Raw genomic sequence first — 18121 nt, forward strand, 5'->3', positions numbered from 1 at the left:
GACTCCTTTCATTGGAGGAACAACTCTGTGTGATAGGCACCATTATTGGCCACATTGTACTGATGAGGAAACTGAGACACAGAAAGGTTAATTATCATACAACATAAAGTGGCAAGGTCTGGACTTGAACCCAGGTTGACTGATTCCAGAGTTCATGACCTTAATCATTCAGTTATGCTGCCTCTCAGTGAAGTAGTTAAAACTTAATCTTTTCTTCTTTTTATAATACAGTCACCATAACCACATGGGAAGGGAGAATTACTTTAAAATTACCATCTTCCCACAAAAGCTTTTGCTTAAAATACTGCCTGTTGATAATGACTTGTTTGACATTAAGCACATAATAAGTAATTTTCAGATTAATTTGCAACTGGCTTTAGATTTTTTCCATTGCAATTAGCGTATGCATAGTCAAGTATATAATGACATGCATGGAAAGACTGAGATACATAACTATACACATGTAATTAAAAAGAACAGTGGCAATAGACATCGTTAACCATACAATTCTATAAACAAAACTATTAAAATAGTTTAAATGAAGATATCACTTGAGTGACAATGTTTTTAAATATACAAGTGTGGTTTTAAAGACCTTTTATGTACTATACTTTTCTTTTTTTTTTTTAAGATTTTATTTATTTATTTGACAGAGAAAGAGATAGCCAGAGCAGGAACACAAGCAGAGGGAGTGGAAGAGGGAGAAGCAGGCTTCCCGCGGAGCAGGGAGCCCAATGTGGGGCTCGATGCCAGGACCCTGGGATCATGACCTGAGCCGAAGGCAGACGCTTAACGACTGAGCCACCCAGGCGCCCTATACTTTTATTTTCATTAAAATATGAATTTTCAAACATTTTATATAACTTGACAGAGGTCTGGCTTAATTTACTGAGTATATGAAGAAGCATTTCTACAAAAAAAAAATCAATTTTAAAACAATTATTATTTTTTAAAGTCTTTTGGTTCTTAAGTAAATAACCATGATTTCCAAAATATCCAGATTCTAATTTCATTGAAAATTTAGTATGGGTGGCAATTATAACAGCAAACATTTGTAGAGCGTTCCCATTTCAGTAAGCTGCACATGGAAGCTCTTTATATTTTATACTATTTAAGCAAAGAAACTTAATTATTTTTACTAAATATCTAGAACAGGATTCATCTTGTGTACTATGGAACACATTTCAAATTTAGCCTAAATTATCATAATAATATTACTTGACCTCCATTACTTTTATTTCATAAAAATGTTTCATTTGATCTAATGTTATGTTTATTTCTTTCCAGAAAGTGAGCCATCACTTTTAGAATTCAAGCCATTCAGTAATGGTCCTTTGGTTGGTGGATTTGTTTACCGAGGCTGCCAGTCTGAAAGACTGTATGGAAGCTATGTGTTTGGAGACCGTAATGGGTAGGTTTCCTGATACCACAATTTGATGTATCAAATGACATATCCATTGATTAGTGGGCAAACTGTCATAAAATACTCAAATGATTGTTTCTCTTTGGGGGTCAGGTCTGGGACACACATAAACATTATTATTTCCTTTTTGTTTCATTATGTATGGTGGTTTAATTAAAGAACTTCCTAAGAGATGCTTTTTAAACAAATTTGATTAAGTTCATAAAGTAATTTTTAAGAGCAGAGAAGTCTTCAGATGGACTTTTCATATTATGTAGGCTTTTCCCTTCATCCTAACATAAATTTACCGTGACAATGAGTAATTTGAAAACTATTGTTATACATGACTTGTGTAAATATTTTCCAAATTATTTGGAAATTGGAAGGCTAAGGATTTTTGTTTTTGCCAGACTTTCAGAACTTTTAGCAACAGAACTTAATTAGTCTCTATCAGTAAGAATACTACACAATTAAATTTTAGCCTCCTTTTTAGAGGTCACTGTGTGGATAATTCTCAGGAACCCTTAGTGATGAAACCCAAATTATGAATCTTGTTTCCCAAGTCACTGGCATTCAGGCATATGGCAGCACTGCTATGCTTGGTCGCTAAAAGGAACTCGAAAAGTTTACTGACCCCATGATCTTCCCCCTGTCCCTCTCTCTGATTAATAGCACAGCATGGAGTCTAGTCCTGGAGAGGAAGTATCATTCTCTGGATGAAGGGGAGGGCTTTTCTCATACTCAGGTACTTTTAGTGCCCCCCTCCAAACAAAATACTATCTTTAAGTACTTTCTCCCCACATGAGAATTTCACAGTATTCGCACACATTATGGGCTATATTATTTTTCCTTTTAGAAGCCAGGTTTATGGCACAACTATTCATTGTGACCTTAATTCTAAGCATTTTATTGTGTTGTTGTTTTTTTTTTAAGCAAAAGCATATTTTCACTGTAAGTTTACGGTATCTTTTTGTTGTAGGAATTTCTTAACCCTCCAGCAAAGTCCTGTGAGCAAGCAATGGCAAGAAAAACCACTCTGTCTCGGCAACAGTGGTTCCTGTAGAGGTTACTTTTCAGGTCACATACTGGGATTTGGAGAAGATGAATTAGGTACTGTACAAACTATTTCTATGAAGTTCCATTCTCACTCCCTAGCCCAAGAGGCTTTGTTTTGCTCTGAAGAATAAGTGTAACAATCTTGCCCTCCATTTGCTGGCAATGTAACCCGCAGCAAGGGTGACCTACTCTGGAGATTAGAGATGGCCCAGCTATGTATTCTCTCCCAATGACCTTCCTCTGGGGGTTTTCACATCTTATTTCCACTCCAAAAATATAAAAGTAACAAAGCAGGAAAATGGAAGGCAAGAACAAAAGAGAATTTTTGAGTCCTAAAGAGAAGAAAATCATAAATGCCTACTGATATTTTAGATAAATCTGAGTCATTTGTTTCTATTCTCTATCTGAAAGCCTTTCCACTTATCTGTGTCTCTTTAAATAAAGAAAAATCTTGGCCTCACCTTATCCTCTATTTCTGAATTTTTAATTTTATTTTATTTTGTGCATTGGGGCATGCAGTTTGTACATGATAAGCTGAATTTGTAGATCTGCTTTTGCACAGAATAAAAATTATCTTCTGGATGATGATCTATGGGATAACATACAATATATTTGTTGGTATGTTATCAAAATGTGCACAGCTTACAAGCAAAGAGAAGTTGAAATTAGAATGCCATCAAAGAGTGAAAATGCTCCAAATTTTAAATTATAGAGATAAATGTAGCTTTCATAATGACTCTATTTAAAGAACAGCATCCAAACAAACCATGGCCATTATGCTCCTTTAGCCTCGGAGATGAATTTTGGGTCTTAAGAAAGAAGAGTTGTGTTTCCCATCTAAATCAGAATATTTTCTTTCTTTTTTTAATTTTATTTATTTATCTGTCAGAGAGAGCACAAGCAGGGGGAGCGGCAGGCAGAGGAGAAGCAAGCTCCCTGCCAACACAGGGCTCCATCCCAGGACCCTATGATCATGACCTGAGCTGAAGGCAGACACTTAGCCAACTGAGCCACTTAGGTGTCCCAAAATCAGAATATTTTCCCTAGAAGTCCAGCTTTGGTTTTATTACATCAGATGCAGAATTCACCAGGAATAGTTCCATGCCACTCACTTAGGTTAACAGGGACTTGACATGCATTTCAGAACTACAGGAATATAATGATTTAAAGAAGAGACCTCCAATCCCTTCTTTTCTTATTCCAAAATTGAAAACATTTACAATTAATTTACCCTCGATATCTCCTAGCTCACTCAAAAGAACCAAAGAGATAACTCTTTCTCATTGAAATCCTGTTATGTAATTTAAATTTCATTGGCAAACTCTCGTTTTAAAATATAAATGAGGATTAAATTGTTTGTGGCAGAGTTAGAGATGAATATTTAGATGTTGTGACTGAATCATTCTGATTTCCCCAGACCTTACTGCAAATGACTCACCATCAATCATCCTGTTAGTATCACCACCATTGGTTAAAATACCCAAACATCTATCTGCACTTAATACTATGTTGGGAGCAGAACTAACAAACGAAGCATATACAATCCGTAGTGTCCAAAAGCTATAACATCATGTATACTTTATAATAAGATTAAACATGCCTTGGGGCGCCTGGGTGGCTCAGTCATTAGGCCTCTGCCTTAGGCTCGGGTCATGATCCCAGGGTCCTGGGATCAAGCCCCGCATCCGGGTCCCTGCTCCACAGGAAGCCTGCTTCTCCCTCTCCCACTCCCCCTGCTTGTGTTCCCTCTCTGGCTGTGTCTCTCTGTCAAATACATAAATAAAATCTTAAAAAAAAAATTAAACATGTCTTCACTGAATTATGCTTTAATGTGAAACTCTTTGGCTTTAATTAAGAGCCACATGGGGGTACTTGGCTGGCTTGGTTGATAGAGCATCCAACTTTTGATCTCGGGGTTGTGAGTTTGAGCCCTATGTGGGGTATAGGGATTACTTTTTTAAAAAAGCGGGTGCCTGGCTGGCTCAGTGGGGGGAGTGTGCTACTCTTGATCTTGGGGTTGTGGGTTCAAGCCCCATGTTGGGTGTAGAGATTGCTTAAATAGATAAAACTTTAAATTTTTTTAAGAAGATTAAAAAAACTAAGAGCCATAAAGAAAATGAGTAGGTTTTTGCATTTTTTGAAACAAAAAGTATTGAGAGTCTGTTTTTTCTATGTGTGTGTTTTTTTGTTGTTTTTGTTTTTTTGGTTTTTTTAGCTATAAACCAGGAGGTTTGTTGTAAGGATTAAGTGAAATAAATAGTATAAAGTACTTGACAAAATAAATATTAATTTTTCTTTGCTTACATTCCTTTGCTTCCTAACTTCATTTTTATTTTTTCTGTTGTGTCTGCATTCTTAGTATAAACCCATAACATCCTTTCCAGAAGTAAGAAAGTAGTAGAATGTGCTAAAAAACAAAAACAAAAAACCATAATAGAGTGGAATAGAGAAATAGAGACTAAATCAAGGACTACTTCATGAATGAGAACCAAATATGAATTTTAAAGCCTTATAAGCATATCATCATAAATACAGCTTATAAGTCCCTATTCATGCGATCCATGCTATGCAGTGAATTCTATGGAAGTGGTGGTACTAAACAAGAGTGGTTCTCTCCTCTGTTGTGTTTCATCATCGATAACACAGCCCAACACCAAGAATTAAAGAGGTAGAGTTGGGATGAACATCAGGGTCTCTCTTTTCCCAAATAATTTACTTTAATATATTTGTTTTAAAAAGCTTAAATTAAAAGGATTCCATCTGGCCTCCAATTATCAATTAATAATAACAACGTAGTAACCAAACCTTTTGATCTTGGGCAGAATAAATCAAGATAAAACTTGCCTCTCAATGCTCATGCTACAAATATTTATTGAGCACCTATTCTGTGCAAAGCTTTTAGGGATACAGCAGCAGATAAGGAGACATAAATTTTATATTTTAAAGGAGAAGGACAATAACAAGTAAATGGAGCTAGATATATATACATATAGTGTCAATTAGTAATAAGTGCTTTGGAGAAAAATCCCCTTGTGAAGAGGGTTAGAGATTGCTACCTCTAGGGTTGGGAGAAGTGCAATTTTAGATAGTGCAGTCAGGAAAGATGATATTATGATATTTAAGTACAGCCTTGAAGGAAGGGGGAAAGTCAACCTAAGGGAGAGCTAGCGAAGGACAGAAGCCTGGGACAACTTGGGACAGATGCTGAGACAGGTAGAGCCTGGAACAGCAGCTGAGATAGGAACTGAGTCAGGAGCCTGGGACAGGAAGAGCCTGAAACAGCGGGGACCTTACACAGGAGCCTGCGACAGGTGCCTCCTGTGTACAAAGTCAAGAGGCTAGCGAGACTAGGGAGGAGGGAACAAGAGGGTGACATTGCAGATAAAGGCAGACAGAGCAATAAAGGGGGGCGTCACAGGCCACTGTCGGGACTTAATTTTGCTGTAAGAGAGATTAGAAGCTATTGGAGGTATTGAAGCAAAGGAGCGTGAACCAATTAAATGATCTGACTTGCTTTAAAAGAATTTCTGGGGTTGGTATGTTGAAATTAAACATAGAAGAACAAGAGTAGAAGCAGGGAGATCAGTTAGAAGGCTACTGCCCTAATCCAGGAGAAACTGGTATCTGCTTGCTCTGGAACAGTGGTAGGATATAGAGAGAAGTGATTGGATTCTGGATGCACTGTGAAAGTACACTTGTGAAACTCATCATCTTTAGGCAAGTGACCTTCCTGGAGGATATACAGAGATAATACAGATAGATAAAGATACACACACACAAATACTCATATACCCACACATACATATATACATAGATCTACAAATAGATATAAAAAATAAATCTAAAATATCCACCTATTGATTTATATAAAATATCTGCCTAGGCAATAGGCAGTAAGGCCTTGTGATACTGTAAATTAACTTACTGTAATTCTCTCTTCACAGGTGAAGTTTATATTCTATCAAGTAGTAAAAGTATGACCCAGACTCACAATGGAAAACTCTACAAAATTGTAGATCCCAAAAGGTGAGATCTCTTCATATTCCTTTAAGTCAAAGTAATGTTTCTCCAGGTTGTTTTACTGTGTTCAAATTGGTGATGACGAATTCCAATTAGCAGTCAACAAAGATGAACACTTTGGCCATGTGCATATGCTAAGTGCTGTCCTGGGAGGACCCTCAGCTCCAGTCTATGAGGTCTAGACTTGACTCTGCTGGACTTTAAAGCCTTACTGTGTCCACAGATTCATGTCATTCTTGTTGCCATCAGAGAGCAGCATTCTATTTGTGGAATCAGCGTCCTCAGCTACATGCTGGAGAAGGACCCTATGTAGGGCTGTGGCTTTAGCTTTCATGGTGGAAGCAACAAACCCTCGGGTTCTTTCTAGAAAACTTGAACCATACTGGCAGACATTACAGCTGTTCAGTATGATTTTTTCATCAGGTAATCAAGATAAGCTATTTGGCGGTTCAACATCTGAGCCTCATTTCAAAACTATCTGACAGCTCACAGCTCTCATGCAGGCCTCTGTGACAAAACAAATGGAAACTGAAGAAATGTTGTCATTTACCCCAGCAAGAGGAACACTTGAACGTTGAATTTTTTAAAAAATATATTTATCCCCCCTGCTCCTTTCCACCCACCCATCACAACAGCATTATCTTGAATCATAGTTAGTCAGTTGTTAATTTAATGGATAAAGGCAGAACTATCAGCAGCTGCTAAAATTATATATTATCAAAAAGATATTAGTCATCAGCTTAGAAATAACTGTTAACAGAACCTAGGGTGTCCTCAGATACCACTACTGTTGAACACATGGTTGTCAGACTGTCGCTACACCATGCTATGAATTTCAAATTCTCTCTGTACTAACTTATCTTCATGAGCCCATTTGCATATTTAAATTCCCATATTTCAAGTCTCTTTTAGAAGAATACATTCTAATAACCTAAAAAGTTTGCTAAAAGCATGAATTTAGTTACACTTCAAACATATTATTTGTAAGTTATGATGTAGGTTTTTCCTGAAAAATCACAGACTAACAAAATAGAGATTTTCATCCTTTTCCCATACCACAAAACACTGTCTTTCTTGAGAAAAGTGTAAGTTGACGTTGGTACTAGAGAACAAAAAGAGGAGTAATCAATTCTAAATCGTCTGTCGGCATATCACATATATTCATCTGTCACGCCCTGGTCGTGTTCCTCCTCTATGTAACAATACACATTTTCTTCCACAGTAAGAGAAGCACCCATCTATGCATTGTAGGAGATTTTTTTCTCCTTGGGTGTGAAACGAATGCCCTCTTTGTGAAAAGAAAAATAATGAACGAAAAAAATATCAGATTCTCTGGTGATGGTTGAAGTCGGCAATATTAAGAACAAAACTCAAAGTAGCAGCATTCTCCTGATTCCTAATGATGTCTAGGGATTTCACTCAGATCTAATGCCCTTCATTTCCTAATAGTCATTATTCCATCATGCTTGTCAAAGTTGATACGCTTTCACAAGCTTCCAGGTAGTCTTATCATGAATTCTTCCTCCTTCTCACAAAATCTTTCTCTCTTCATCTGGATTGTTTAGTCTGCTGGTGGTGAGCTGAGGTGAATTTTACACCTTCCATCCATTATTAGTGTCTAATTACCAGGGTTTCCATAAGGGACCTTGGCTTTGTGATCTTGGGGCCTCCTCTAGTAGGGTGGTCTCAGAGTGACATACCTGAAAGGCCTGACTTCTCATTATGGTGCCTGTTTCTGGTGAGTCCTGTCACGTGTGGGGCCAGGGTTAAGATGTGTGTTTGGTTTTCAGAAGGTGGGGGGAGTTACAGAGTCCCAAACACACTGTCCTTGTACACAGACATAGACATAGATTTCAAAATGAAGCTGACTGTAAGAAAACAAATGTTTTCATAAACATTTGTTGGGAGCCTCATGCTGTTTCAATTTGGATGCCAACGTTTATTATTATAGTGTTTCTCCCTAGATGAGTTGAAGTTCTATATAAGCAGACACTTTAGTGTATGTGACCGAGATTATTTTAGAAACACAAGCTAATTACTAGCGTAGCAGTGTTCAGAATGTCTGCTTCAGAGCCAAATTGTTTCTCCAAAACTTTGGAGGGAGAATTTGAAGAAAGGGCCTCATCAACTGAAAAAAACATTTCTTGTTACAGACATTTCTTGTTATATCAAAAATCTAACTCAAATTAAAATCTTAGGTTAATTATATTATTGTGGAGGAGTCCCCAGACTTGTTAGAATAATGTTTTCAGAATCACTACTTTCAAACAGCCCTTGACTCATGGTTCTGGAAGAGAGTAACAACGAATTACAAAATTTTTATGTTTGGGGTGCCTGGGTGGCTTAGTTGTTTAAGTAGCAAATTCTTGGTCTCAGCTCAGGTCTTGATCTCGGAGTTGTGAGTTCAAGCCCCACATTGAGCTCCATGTTGGGCTTTTTTTTTTTTTTTTAACTTACGTTCTGTATTACATGTCATAGAGGTTACATTCTTACTCACCATAGGACTTATGTTTTCTGTTTTTCCCTACACACACGCACACACACACTCACCTATAAAGAAGACAAAGGAGTTTAAAAACCATCTACAATATTCTGAAGTCATTTTGGCAAAAGCAGATGAGGTTCCAGCATTACCACCTCAGTCTGTAAGGACAATTTGGTCTAAGGCTATATGTTACATAATCATTTACATAAGTTTAAAATCATTTTACAGTGGGCATCCATCTCAAAAAGGATGGCAAGATAACCTGTTACAAAAATCAAGTATCATTATTTATAATTTAAAAAAAATGAAAATCCAATAAGACTACAACCCGGTTTTCCTTAAGGAGAACTCAGGAGTCATTTAAAAAAAAAAGTAGAGAAGGAGTGAATTTTCCTCCGCGTGAGAACATTGAACACACTTCAGGAATGTTTTCAGAGGTGAAACAGTTGCATCTCATCAGAGAGTGGAGTTAGGATCAAGTCAATACCAATCACCCAGCTTGCTGAGTCATCTCACTGGGTCCCGAAAAGTCTCTAGTACAGGGTCCTGCCGGTCCTGGTCAGGGGAGCTCCTTTGGCCAGTAGTTCCAGAAAACAGACTGAATACACTGAGCACAAAAGAGGGAGGCAATAATTTTAGTTTCACTCAGTCGTGCTGCCTAAGACTAATCAAGACTAGGAACAAGTCCATCCTGGCAGGACAGGGAGGCAACTGGTCTTATCTCCGAATCTTCCTTACTGGGGGAGCCTGCATCAAGTTACTTCACCCTACTCTGCCCCTTTGCCCATCAGTGGAGTGCACATGATCACTCTGCCCCTTTCCCATTTCTGCAGAGTGCTTTTGAAGATGATTAAATCATACATTTAAAATAAAGTAGATTCTTTTTTTTTTTTTTTTTTTTTTTTTTTTTTTTAATTTTTTTAATAGATTATTTATTTATTTATTTATTTGAGAGAGAGAATGAGATAGAGAGAGAGCACGAGAGGGAAGAGGGTCAGAGGGAGAAGCAGACTCCCTGCTGAGCAGGGAACCCGATGCGGGACTCGATCCCGGGACTCCAGGATCATGACCTGAGCCGAAGGCAGTCGCTTAACCAACTGAGCCACCCAGGCGCCCTAAAGTAGATTCTTTAATATTGTTGGTATTCATTCTATGCGTTCAAGAATTATTTTCAGGTGATCGCTTAACTTTTAAGGTTGTCTTTCCAACATTGGGGTAAAGGTGTCTGTGGAGCTTTCAAGAGCTCTTGATACACAGTTTCCAAATGTCCAAATCATGCCCTGGATGCTTGCTCTTAATTCAGTCTTTTCAGAATCAAACAAATGTGCCTGCGGGGTGGAAATTAAAGAATTCTAACAGTTACGAACCTTCTAAGCTTTATTTTTGTAGAACACAATTTTTTTCACAGCTCTGCCGAAGATTCTTTAATTTTTGCGTCAGATGAGACCAAATGACTTTTTTTATTATTATTATTATTTTGAAATGTTTCCAGGGTTATTTCTCCAGGAATTTGTAAAACAAAATTATTCTTAATCATTTTGATTTAATTACTATGTACCCAGTCTTACTATATTTTAACATATTGCTGATCTGTTATCCAGCCAAGTCACACAGACCCTTCCCTTAAGAGGTCTATAAATTAACAAAACAAATTCCAGGCTTGGGAGGTCATTTCACAGAAATGTTGTATCCCCAAACCCCTGTGTGACCAGTATCAAACACTGCTCCCCCTCCACCTCCTCCCCACGCCTCCCCTCGATGGCCCTACTTACTGCCTTTTGTTTATTTTTTTCTTAATATCTTCATCCTACTCTTAATTATACCAGAGGCTGAAGAGTGGTTTGTTTTTTGGGTTGTTCCCCCCCCCCAAAAAACTCACTTCATAAGAGGAAATCGGTTCTGTTTATCCTTCACATATGTCTCAGGGAGCCGGCAGGCAGCTCTGCCATCCTAAAGAAAGTCACACATAATAGAGAGGCTTTAGCCCAATAAGCCAGTCTAGTCCCAATTCATCAGTCAAAGTTTTATGCAAGTGGGCCCCCTAGGTTGAGAAATCCCCACAGTGCCTGTTGACCCAGCTGCCAAGTCCTCTTGCTGCACAGCCACCCTGACAGAAATACAAACTGTTTAGCAACTTCATTGACCTTTCAGCTATTAACAGGGACACAGGCTCCACCAGGGACTAGTTTTCAAACATGACAGAATTTCTTAACACTAGAGGTCATGAACAAGTATATGCCCTATAAAAATCCATTCAGCATGGTGGATTTGAGGTCTAAAAGACAAGGAAGCATGTTCCACGTTTTTGCTATTATTATTTTTTTTGCATATCCGATAACTGAAAATGGAGATATTCTTATCTGCCAGCTTATATTTTATTCTTAATGCACTGTGTTGTACATTGTGATGCATAATACATTTGTGGCTAACAGATCCTTTCTAAGCTGCCCTATAGCATTTGAAATTTTGAAGGTATATTACCAAAGAATGGGATAAGATCAAAGTAGAAACTTCTAATGAATGAATGAGCATGCATACATAATGTATGGTAATGACCTAAGTATAACTGGAATTTTAGTCCTACTTTATCAGGATTTGCATATGTATATATATGCACACACATTTAAACATACTCAGGTCAGGCACACCCCGCTGTGTAGAGCCATCACCCATTTCAAAATAAATAGAAATTTATGAAAAAAAATTTTCATTTTTTTAGCAATTTATGAAAAAAATTTTATCTAAGTGACCATGTCATTTAAGATGTTCATATAAAACTATATATATGTATATATATATATATATATATATATATATATATATCCTATTTCCTGGAGATGTGGTATATGACCACAACACTCAAAGGAATGTTCTGCTTTATGCTAATTATAGTCGCTCTTAAACTATCAATTTTGAATGTTGGAATATCAATTCCTAGAGTAATTGTGCAGATTGCAATGAAGACTTGGATGAATTGCCACTTTCAGACGGCATTTGTTAAAAAGATATAAAATGAAAAATACGAATAACGAAGAATATATTCTTCAAAATGAAACTCATGTGTTAAGAGTTGAAAACTCGTAAAAGCATTTCTTTTTAATTGCCATGTTTCTCCCCTGCCTGGGACAATGGTGAAAGTCAGATATTAGTAGATCTTCTGAATTTTTTGTACTTTTGTTATAAGGCAACTTATCATCAGATATTGCAGTACTTGAGATAAAGGCAGGTTTAACCTTGAATAAAACAGCCACATAAATTTGTAATAAGATGTTTTCTAGAGGAAGGTGTACTTTTTATTTTTTTTATTATTTTTTAAGATTTTATTTTTAAGTAATCTCTACACCCAACAAAGGCCTCAAACTTACAACGCTGAGATCAAGGGTCACATGCTCTACCAGTGGAGTCAGCCAGGTACCCTGAGCAAGGTGTATTTTTTTTTTTTAAAGATTTTATTTATTTATTTGACAGAGAGAGAGAGAGTGCACAAGTAGGCAGAGCAGCAGGCAGAGGGACAGGAGAAGCAGGCTCCCCGCCGAGCAGGGAGCCCGATGTGGGACTCGATCCCGGGACCCTGGGATCATGACCTGAGCCGAAGGCAGTCACTTAACCAACTGAGCCACCCAGGTGCCCAAGGTGTATTTTTTTAAAGGAAAACTGCTTCTTAGCATCTGTTTTTTTTTTTAACTGATTCATTGTAGTTGAGTTAAAAGCTCACATGACTTGTTTTTGTCAACATTGACAAATGAATCAAAAGTGTAACATCAAAATTTGGGCATTTGTCACCCTAATAATCTGGAAAGAGAATTTAAACCAACATTCTTGTGTTTTTTTAAAGGACAGAAACTTGTGTCCAGTTTTTGCTTCCCATTTAAAGCATTTAGTGATATTTAAAATTTCTGCCTTCCTCTGATATAACATTTGAAACACTGGTACTTCTACAGCTTTAAGTGAGAAAAGATTTAATATTATTATTATTATCATTATTATTATTATTTAGTGATTTCTTAAAAAAGTATTCTAGGCTTTTAAGTCTTTTTTTTTAAAGATTTTATTTATTTATTTGAGAGAGAAAGAATGAGACAGAGAGAGCATGAGAGGGGGGAGGGTCAGAGGGAGAAGCAGACTCCCCGCCGAGTGGGGAGCCCAATGCGGGACTCGATCCCAGGATTCCAGGATCATGACCTGAGCTGAAGGCAGTCGCTTAACCAACTGTGCCACCCAGGCGCCCGGCTTTTATGTCTTTTGAATTATAATGTAGTCAATGTGTTTTTTTAAATGCTTATTTTCCCAATTACAAATGTTTCTTATTTTGTGTCTAACATTTTTTATCAATTATGGTTTGTGAATTAAGTTTTTAAGTTCAAACTTGCTTTTGGACATAAAATTCTGAACAGAATATATTTCCTTCTTTATGTTAGGAAGCAGTGGCATTGACTTTTTATTGTGCCCTAATTTTTCAGTTATTATTTTTATCATATGAGAGTAAGTACAGTTATACTCCCAAGATTAAAACAGGAGATTTAATTAGTCTGCAAGGATCTTGTACCTGTCCCTGTGTTCAAGATCATGTATTAGGTGCCACAGAGGGAGACTATAAGTGAGAACTTAGTCCCATCCTCTAAGGAGCTTATTTTTACTTTAAATTGGGAGATCACACACATTATCAAAAATGTAAATATTATTTGAGATAAATAACACTTTGGGACAAAAAAAAAGTATGCAAGAACATTATACCCTATAAATCGCCGAATTAATGGCCCAGAAAGCTATGGATACTGAGCCAGGTAAAATTCACCATGATTTGGCTCCCTGGCCTGGTCCATACTGCTCCGCTGTGCTTTTCTTTAACACTAATTAGCTCACATATAAAAGAGAATGATGACTACATAACACAGAAATTATATAGCTTTCCAAGCAAGTGTGTCCAGAATTATAAGAAAAAGAACAAACCCTCAGCCAGGCTGTTGCAAAGGCAGAGGAGGTTTCTCAGCTGAGAGGTAAAATGAAAAACGGGTGTCTGTACTAGGTTCTCCTCCACGATGAGGCTTTCCTTCAGCCTGGGCTCTCTGCAGGTGGCACGTCCCCCAGGAGTTCATGGCCCACCTCCACCGCCATTTTGGTTTTGGGTATTCCTGAACTTGGCTGAGACAGCCTCCAGCTCCCGTCCGCGTTCACAGGGCTACCCAAACTCTCGCCCTAGGTACCAAGTTTTGCTGTTTTAGTGCTTTGCTTTGCTTTACTTTACAAAGTTGCACCGATCTTCAGCGGTCTGCCCCAAACCTATTTTTCCCATAAGCCCTATTATTTTTAGTATGCAATTTTATACCATACAAGATTTTTCAGGGATGTGTACATTGAATTAAAGTGGAAAGGCCTGTTTTTCTATATTCACCACGAATATTGGGATAGACCAGTTTCTGAATTTAGGACATTGAAAACATAATGCAACAGGCACTGAAGGCAATTTAGTAAAATTGGACTTCTTTTGGTTTGTAAAAGCAGATGATGTTATCATCTAGTCTCCTTGATTATTTCTCCTAGGTTTTCCCTCTAAGGAAATACATAACTTTTCATTTCCTAATTTTCCCATGGAGATATATATACATTGAGTTAACCTGAAAAGTTGAATGAAGGAGATCCACACACCCTTTTAGATACTTGTGTATTGTGGTGGTGGTGTTTGGATAGTGAGATTAGCAGGGCCTGAAATATGGGTGCCTTGCTCCCTTTTTCCTAAAGTAAGAGGGCCAGTTGAGTGGAAAGAACACTGGGCTAGGAGATAGTTCCAGACTATGTGTAACTAGCTGTGTGAGAGCCATTTAATATCTTCATACATGTTCTTCTCCTTTAAATTTGGGAATAACAGGACCAGCCCTGCCTCATGAGGATAAGTTGAATATGAAATTATTAAAAAGTATATGTGGCGTCATCATTTGCTTTTATTATGGTTTCATCTTTAGACATAGAACAAAATTTAGCGATATTTGTGAAAGTTCTGATAATCTTGTCAGCACTAGGCAGCCAAACCCGTGGCTCCCTTCATCAGATCATCAGTGCCCCTGCCCCCTTTGAGTTTAGTACTCACTCAGTCCCAAACTGCTCGGGTATTAGAGCCAATCGACCCTATTTCTAAATGAATATATGCTCAGCATTTAAATTGCAGACCTCAGAATGAAGACAACATTGGTGTCAAAAACGGCTGAGGCCCAGGCCCATTTTTTTCCAGCACGTTGTAGAATAGAGAAATGTAGTAGTTCAAAATGATGTCTGGAAATAAGACCAGACATGGGCTTTATGCATCCTAAATTGGAATTCTAGAAATATATAGTATACAAATAAAAAATTTTAAGATGATACATAATGTATATAAGTTCAGAGCTATTCTTGAATTTGAATTATGTTTCCTTTTACTCCAATATCAAGGTTGCTTGGGACATTTATAAAAAGATACTTCTGGGGCACCTGACTCTTGGTTTCAGCTCAGGTCATAATCTCATGGGTTGTGAGATCAAGCCCTTCATGGGGCTCCATGCACAGCAGGGAGTCTGCTTGAAAATTTTCTTCCTCTGCCCATCCCCCCACTTGCTCGCATGCTCTCTCTCTCTCTCAAGTAAATAAATAAATATTTTTTTAAAAAGATATTTCTGCAACCTATATGTGATACAATGTCAAGGACAGTATTCCTTAAGAATACTTCAAATAGGGGAGGCCTGGCTGGCACAGTCCAAAGAGTAGGCAACTCTTGATCTCAGGTTTGTGAGTTCAGGCCCCACGTTGGGTGTAGAGATTACTTAAATAAATAAATAATTAAAAAAAAATACCTCAAATGGTCCTTGAAAAATACTGTTAGGAAATGAGTATTGCCATCAATACTGCCACGAAGTCCTAGTGAAAGCAATATTGCATGGTTATGCAGAAAGAGACGCCATTTTCTCTGTTCTTTTACCTGGAATATGATTGTAGTATGAATGTGTAAGAGTCCTTCCAGCCAAATGGAATTTGTATCATGTATTATTTCACTAGCTGCCACAAAATGGTTATGTGTGGTCCCAAAACAGGCTGGAAATCCAGTGGAATCCCAGCTTCTACTCCTGGTGGGTAAACTAACCCTGAAAAGAGAAATGTCAACGTGAACAAGAATTTAGTGAACATTCAGACTAAAGAAAAAATCAATTTATGTATTGACCTTGGAGAAAGGCATTGAAAAGAGTGTGGGAGAGATGACCATGCAATTCTTCTAAACTAGGGCTATGCCTACACCCCGAGCTAGACAGGTGGGAAACAGGAACATCTATCCCATCAGGGAAACAGCAAAATCTATCCCTTACCCTTTTCTAGGTAAAAGTGCTGAGTACTGGTTTTAGAAATGATGAGTGGTTACGGATTATCATTGCATATCAAAATGCTCACAGTGAGGAAACCCGTTAAACCAGAGAATCTGTGGTGGCTTCCAAAGCCTGCCTTCCTGTGCAGAGGTTAAGTCTTCATCCAAGCATACAATTTCAAAGCATTCTCTACCTGGAAGCCCCTGGCCACACCAATTCATAGCCACATTAATTGCTACTGGCTGGGAAGTGGCCTTCACTTAGAACAGTGCCTCTCAACCTTGAATATGCATGTGAATCACCTGACAAACTGGCGAGAGTATAAATTCAGTTAAGTCTGCGGAGGGTCCTGAGCTTCTACATGTCTAACAAACTCCTATGTGATGCTGGTTCTTCTGGTCAGGTACCATGCTATGGGTAGTAAGGACTTAGACTTATCACTTTTTCCTTTCTCATGAGAATAGGAAAAAGCATGGAAGAAAACTAGTTTTGCAAAGGTTGCAGTAACAAAGGAACACTTTCTAGATTTTTTATTTATTCATCTGAGAGGGAGAAGAAGAGAGAGAGCATGAGCCGGGAGGGAGGGTCAGAGGGAGAGGGAGAAGCAGACTCCCCGTTGAGCAGGGTGCCTAACACGGGGCTCGATCCCAGGACCCCGGGATCATGGCCTGAGCCGAAGGAAGATGCTTAACTGACTGAGCCACGCAGGTGTCCCAAGAATAAGATAGTTCTTACATCACCTTCCCCCCTTAAACAGATCGTTGACTAAGAGAAGCTATAGAATTATTACTTCTTCTGAAACCTCTTATAAGTCAGCATTTTATAAATGAGTATTACTTATGATTTATGTACCTTGTTTGACAGTAATGTGAATTTAAAATCTGAGCCCCTAACAAAAACTTCAAAATGAGTCGCTTACTTTTTATAAAAAACACAATAGACAGATTTCTAACACACTCAATCTGAAGAGCAGGCTTACTCAGACAGGCTTTATCCCTCTGCTTCCATCCAGATACACAGAGGACTTCCCATTTATTGATTTATTTAATCATTTATTAAACTAAATATCCTAAAATTAAAGCCATCTATAATCTCACTACCTGGAGACATTCACTGTAGGCTTTAGCTAGTCACAAAAAGTCATCATGTAGGATATGTTATAAATCACTTATGCCCTCTCAACTTCTTTCTTTATTTCAAGAAAATATCTCAACCCTTATGCTACTACTCAAAACCAGAAAAAGTGGGTTTCTAAGAAAACATCTTACATTTCCAGAAACAATGCTTTATGCATTAAAGAATGTTGGACAATTTTTTGGCACTAGTCCTTATTTTTTCATTGTCAAGTATAAAGATGATAAAGTGTGTTTTTCTGATTTAAATTAAGTTTGAGGACTATAGAGATAACTATCGACAAATGGGTTTGATATATTCCTTATTACAAACCTAAATATCCTTTGGGGAAGTTTCCTACTTTGAAAGCTATCTTGGACTTCATTCAGTAGAGATAAGAATCCAAAAGTTAAGAAAGTAATTGTTTAAAAGAAGAACAAAACTATTTAAGCAATTCTTGGTACACCTACATTAAAACACCCCATTTTCCAGTCCAATAAAAATAAGAATGAAAAATGAGGTAACCTATCACTATATATATATATAATATACACACATAATCTAGATTTTTGATGCCATGTAGTTGTGTATATGTAATTATTATGTGCGCATATGATGTACTATTTCAAGGTGACACTATAAAAGTTCACTTGTTTTGTCCCCTTTTCTCTTCTCATTGCATGTAAAGAAACCCTGTTCTTGTCAATGGCAGGAAGAAAT

The 18121-nt window shown here is 37.6% G+C and overlaps 1 protein-coding gene across 3 annotated transcripts in view; it reads left to right on the forward strand.

Annotated features, from left to right (window-relative positions):
• The window catches only part of LOC113925083 (hedgehog interacting protein), a 95129-nt gene that overhangs the window by 62912 nt on the left and 14096 nt on the right, over positions 1-18121 (forward strand). For all 3 annotated transcript variants that reach the window (XM_027599605.2, XM_027599607.2, XM_027599608.1), the window contains exons 9-11: positions 1288-1411; positions 2382-2512; positions 6403-6484. In XM_027599605.2, the coding sequence (XP_027455406.1) occupies positions 1288-1411; positions 2382-2512; positions 6403-6484 (337 nt within the window). The remainder of the gene's footprint in view (positions 1-1287; positions 1412-2381; positions 2513-6402; positions 6485-18121) is intronic.

The sequence above is a fragment of the Zalophus californianus genome, chromosome 2 (genome assembly GCF_009762305.2).
Source record: "Zalophus californianus isolate mZalCal1 chromosome 2, mZalCal1.pri.v2, whole genome shotgun sequence".
NCBI lineage: Eukaryota > Metazoa > Chordata > Mammalia > Carnivora > Otariidae > Zalophus > Zalophus californianus.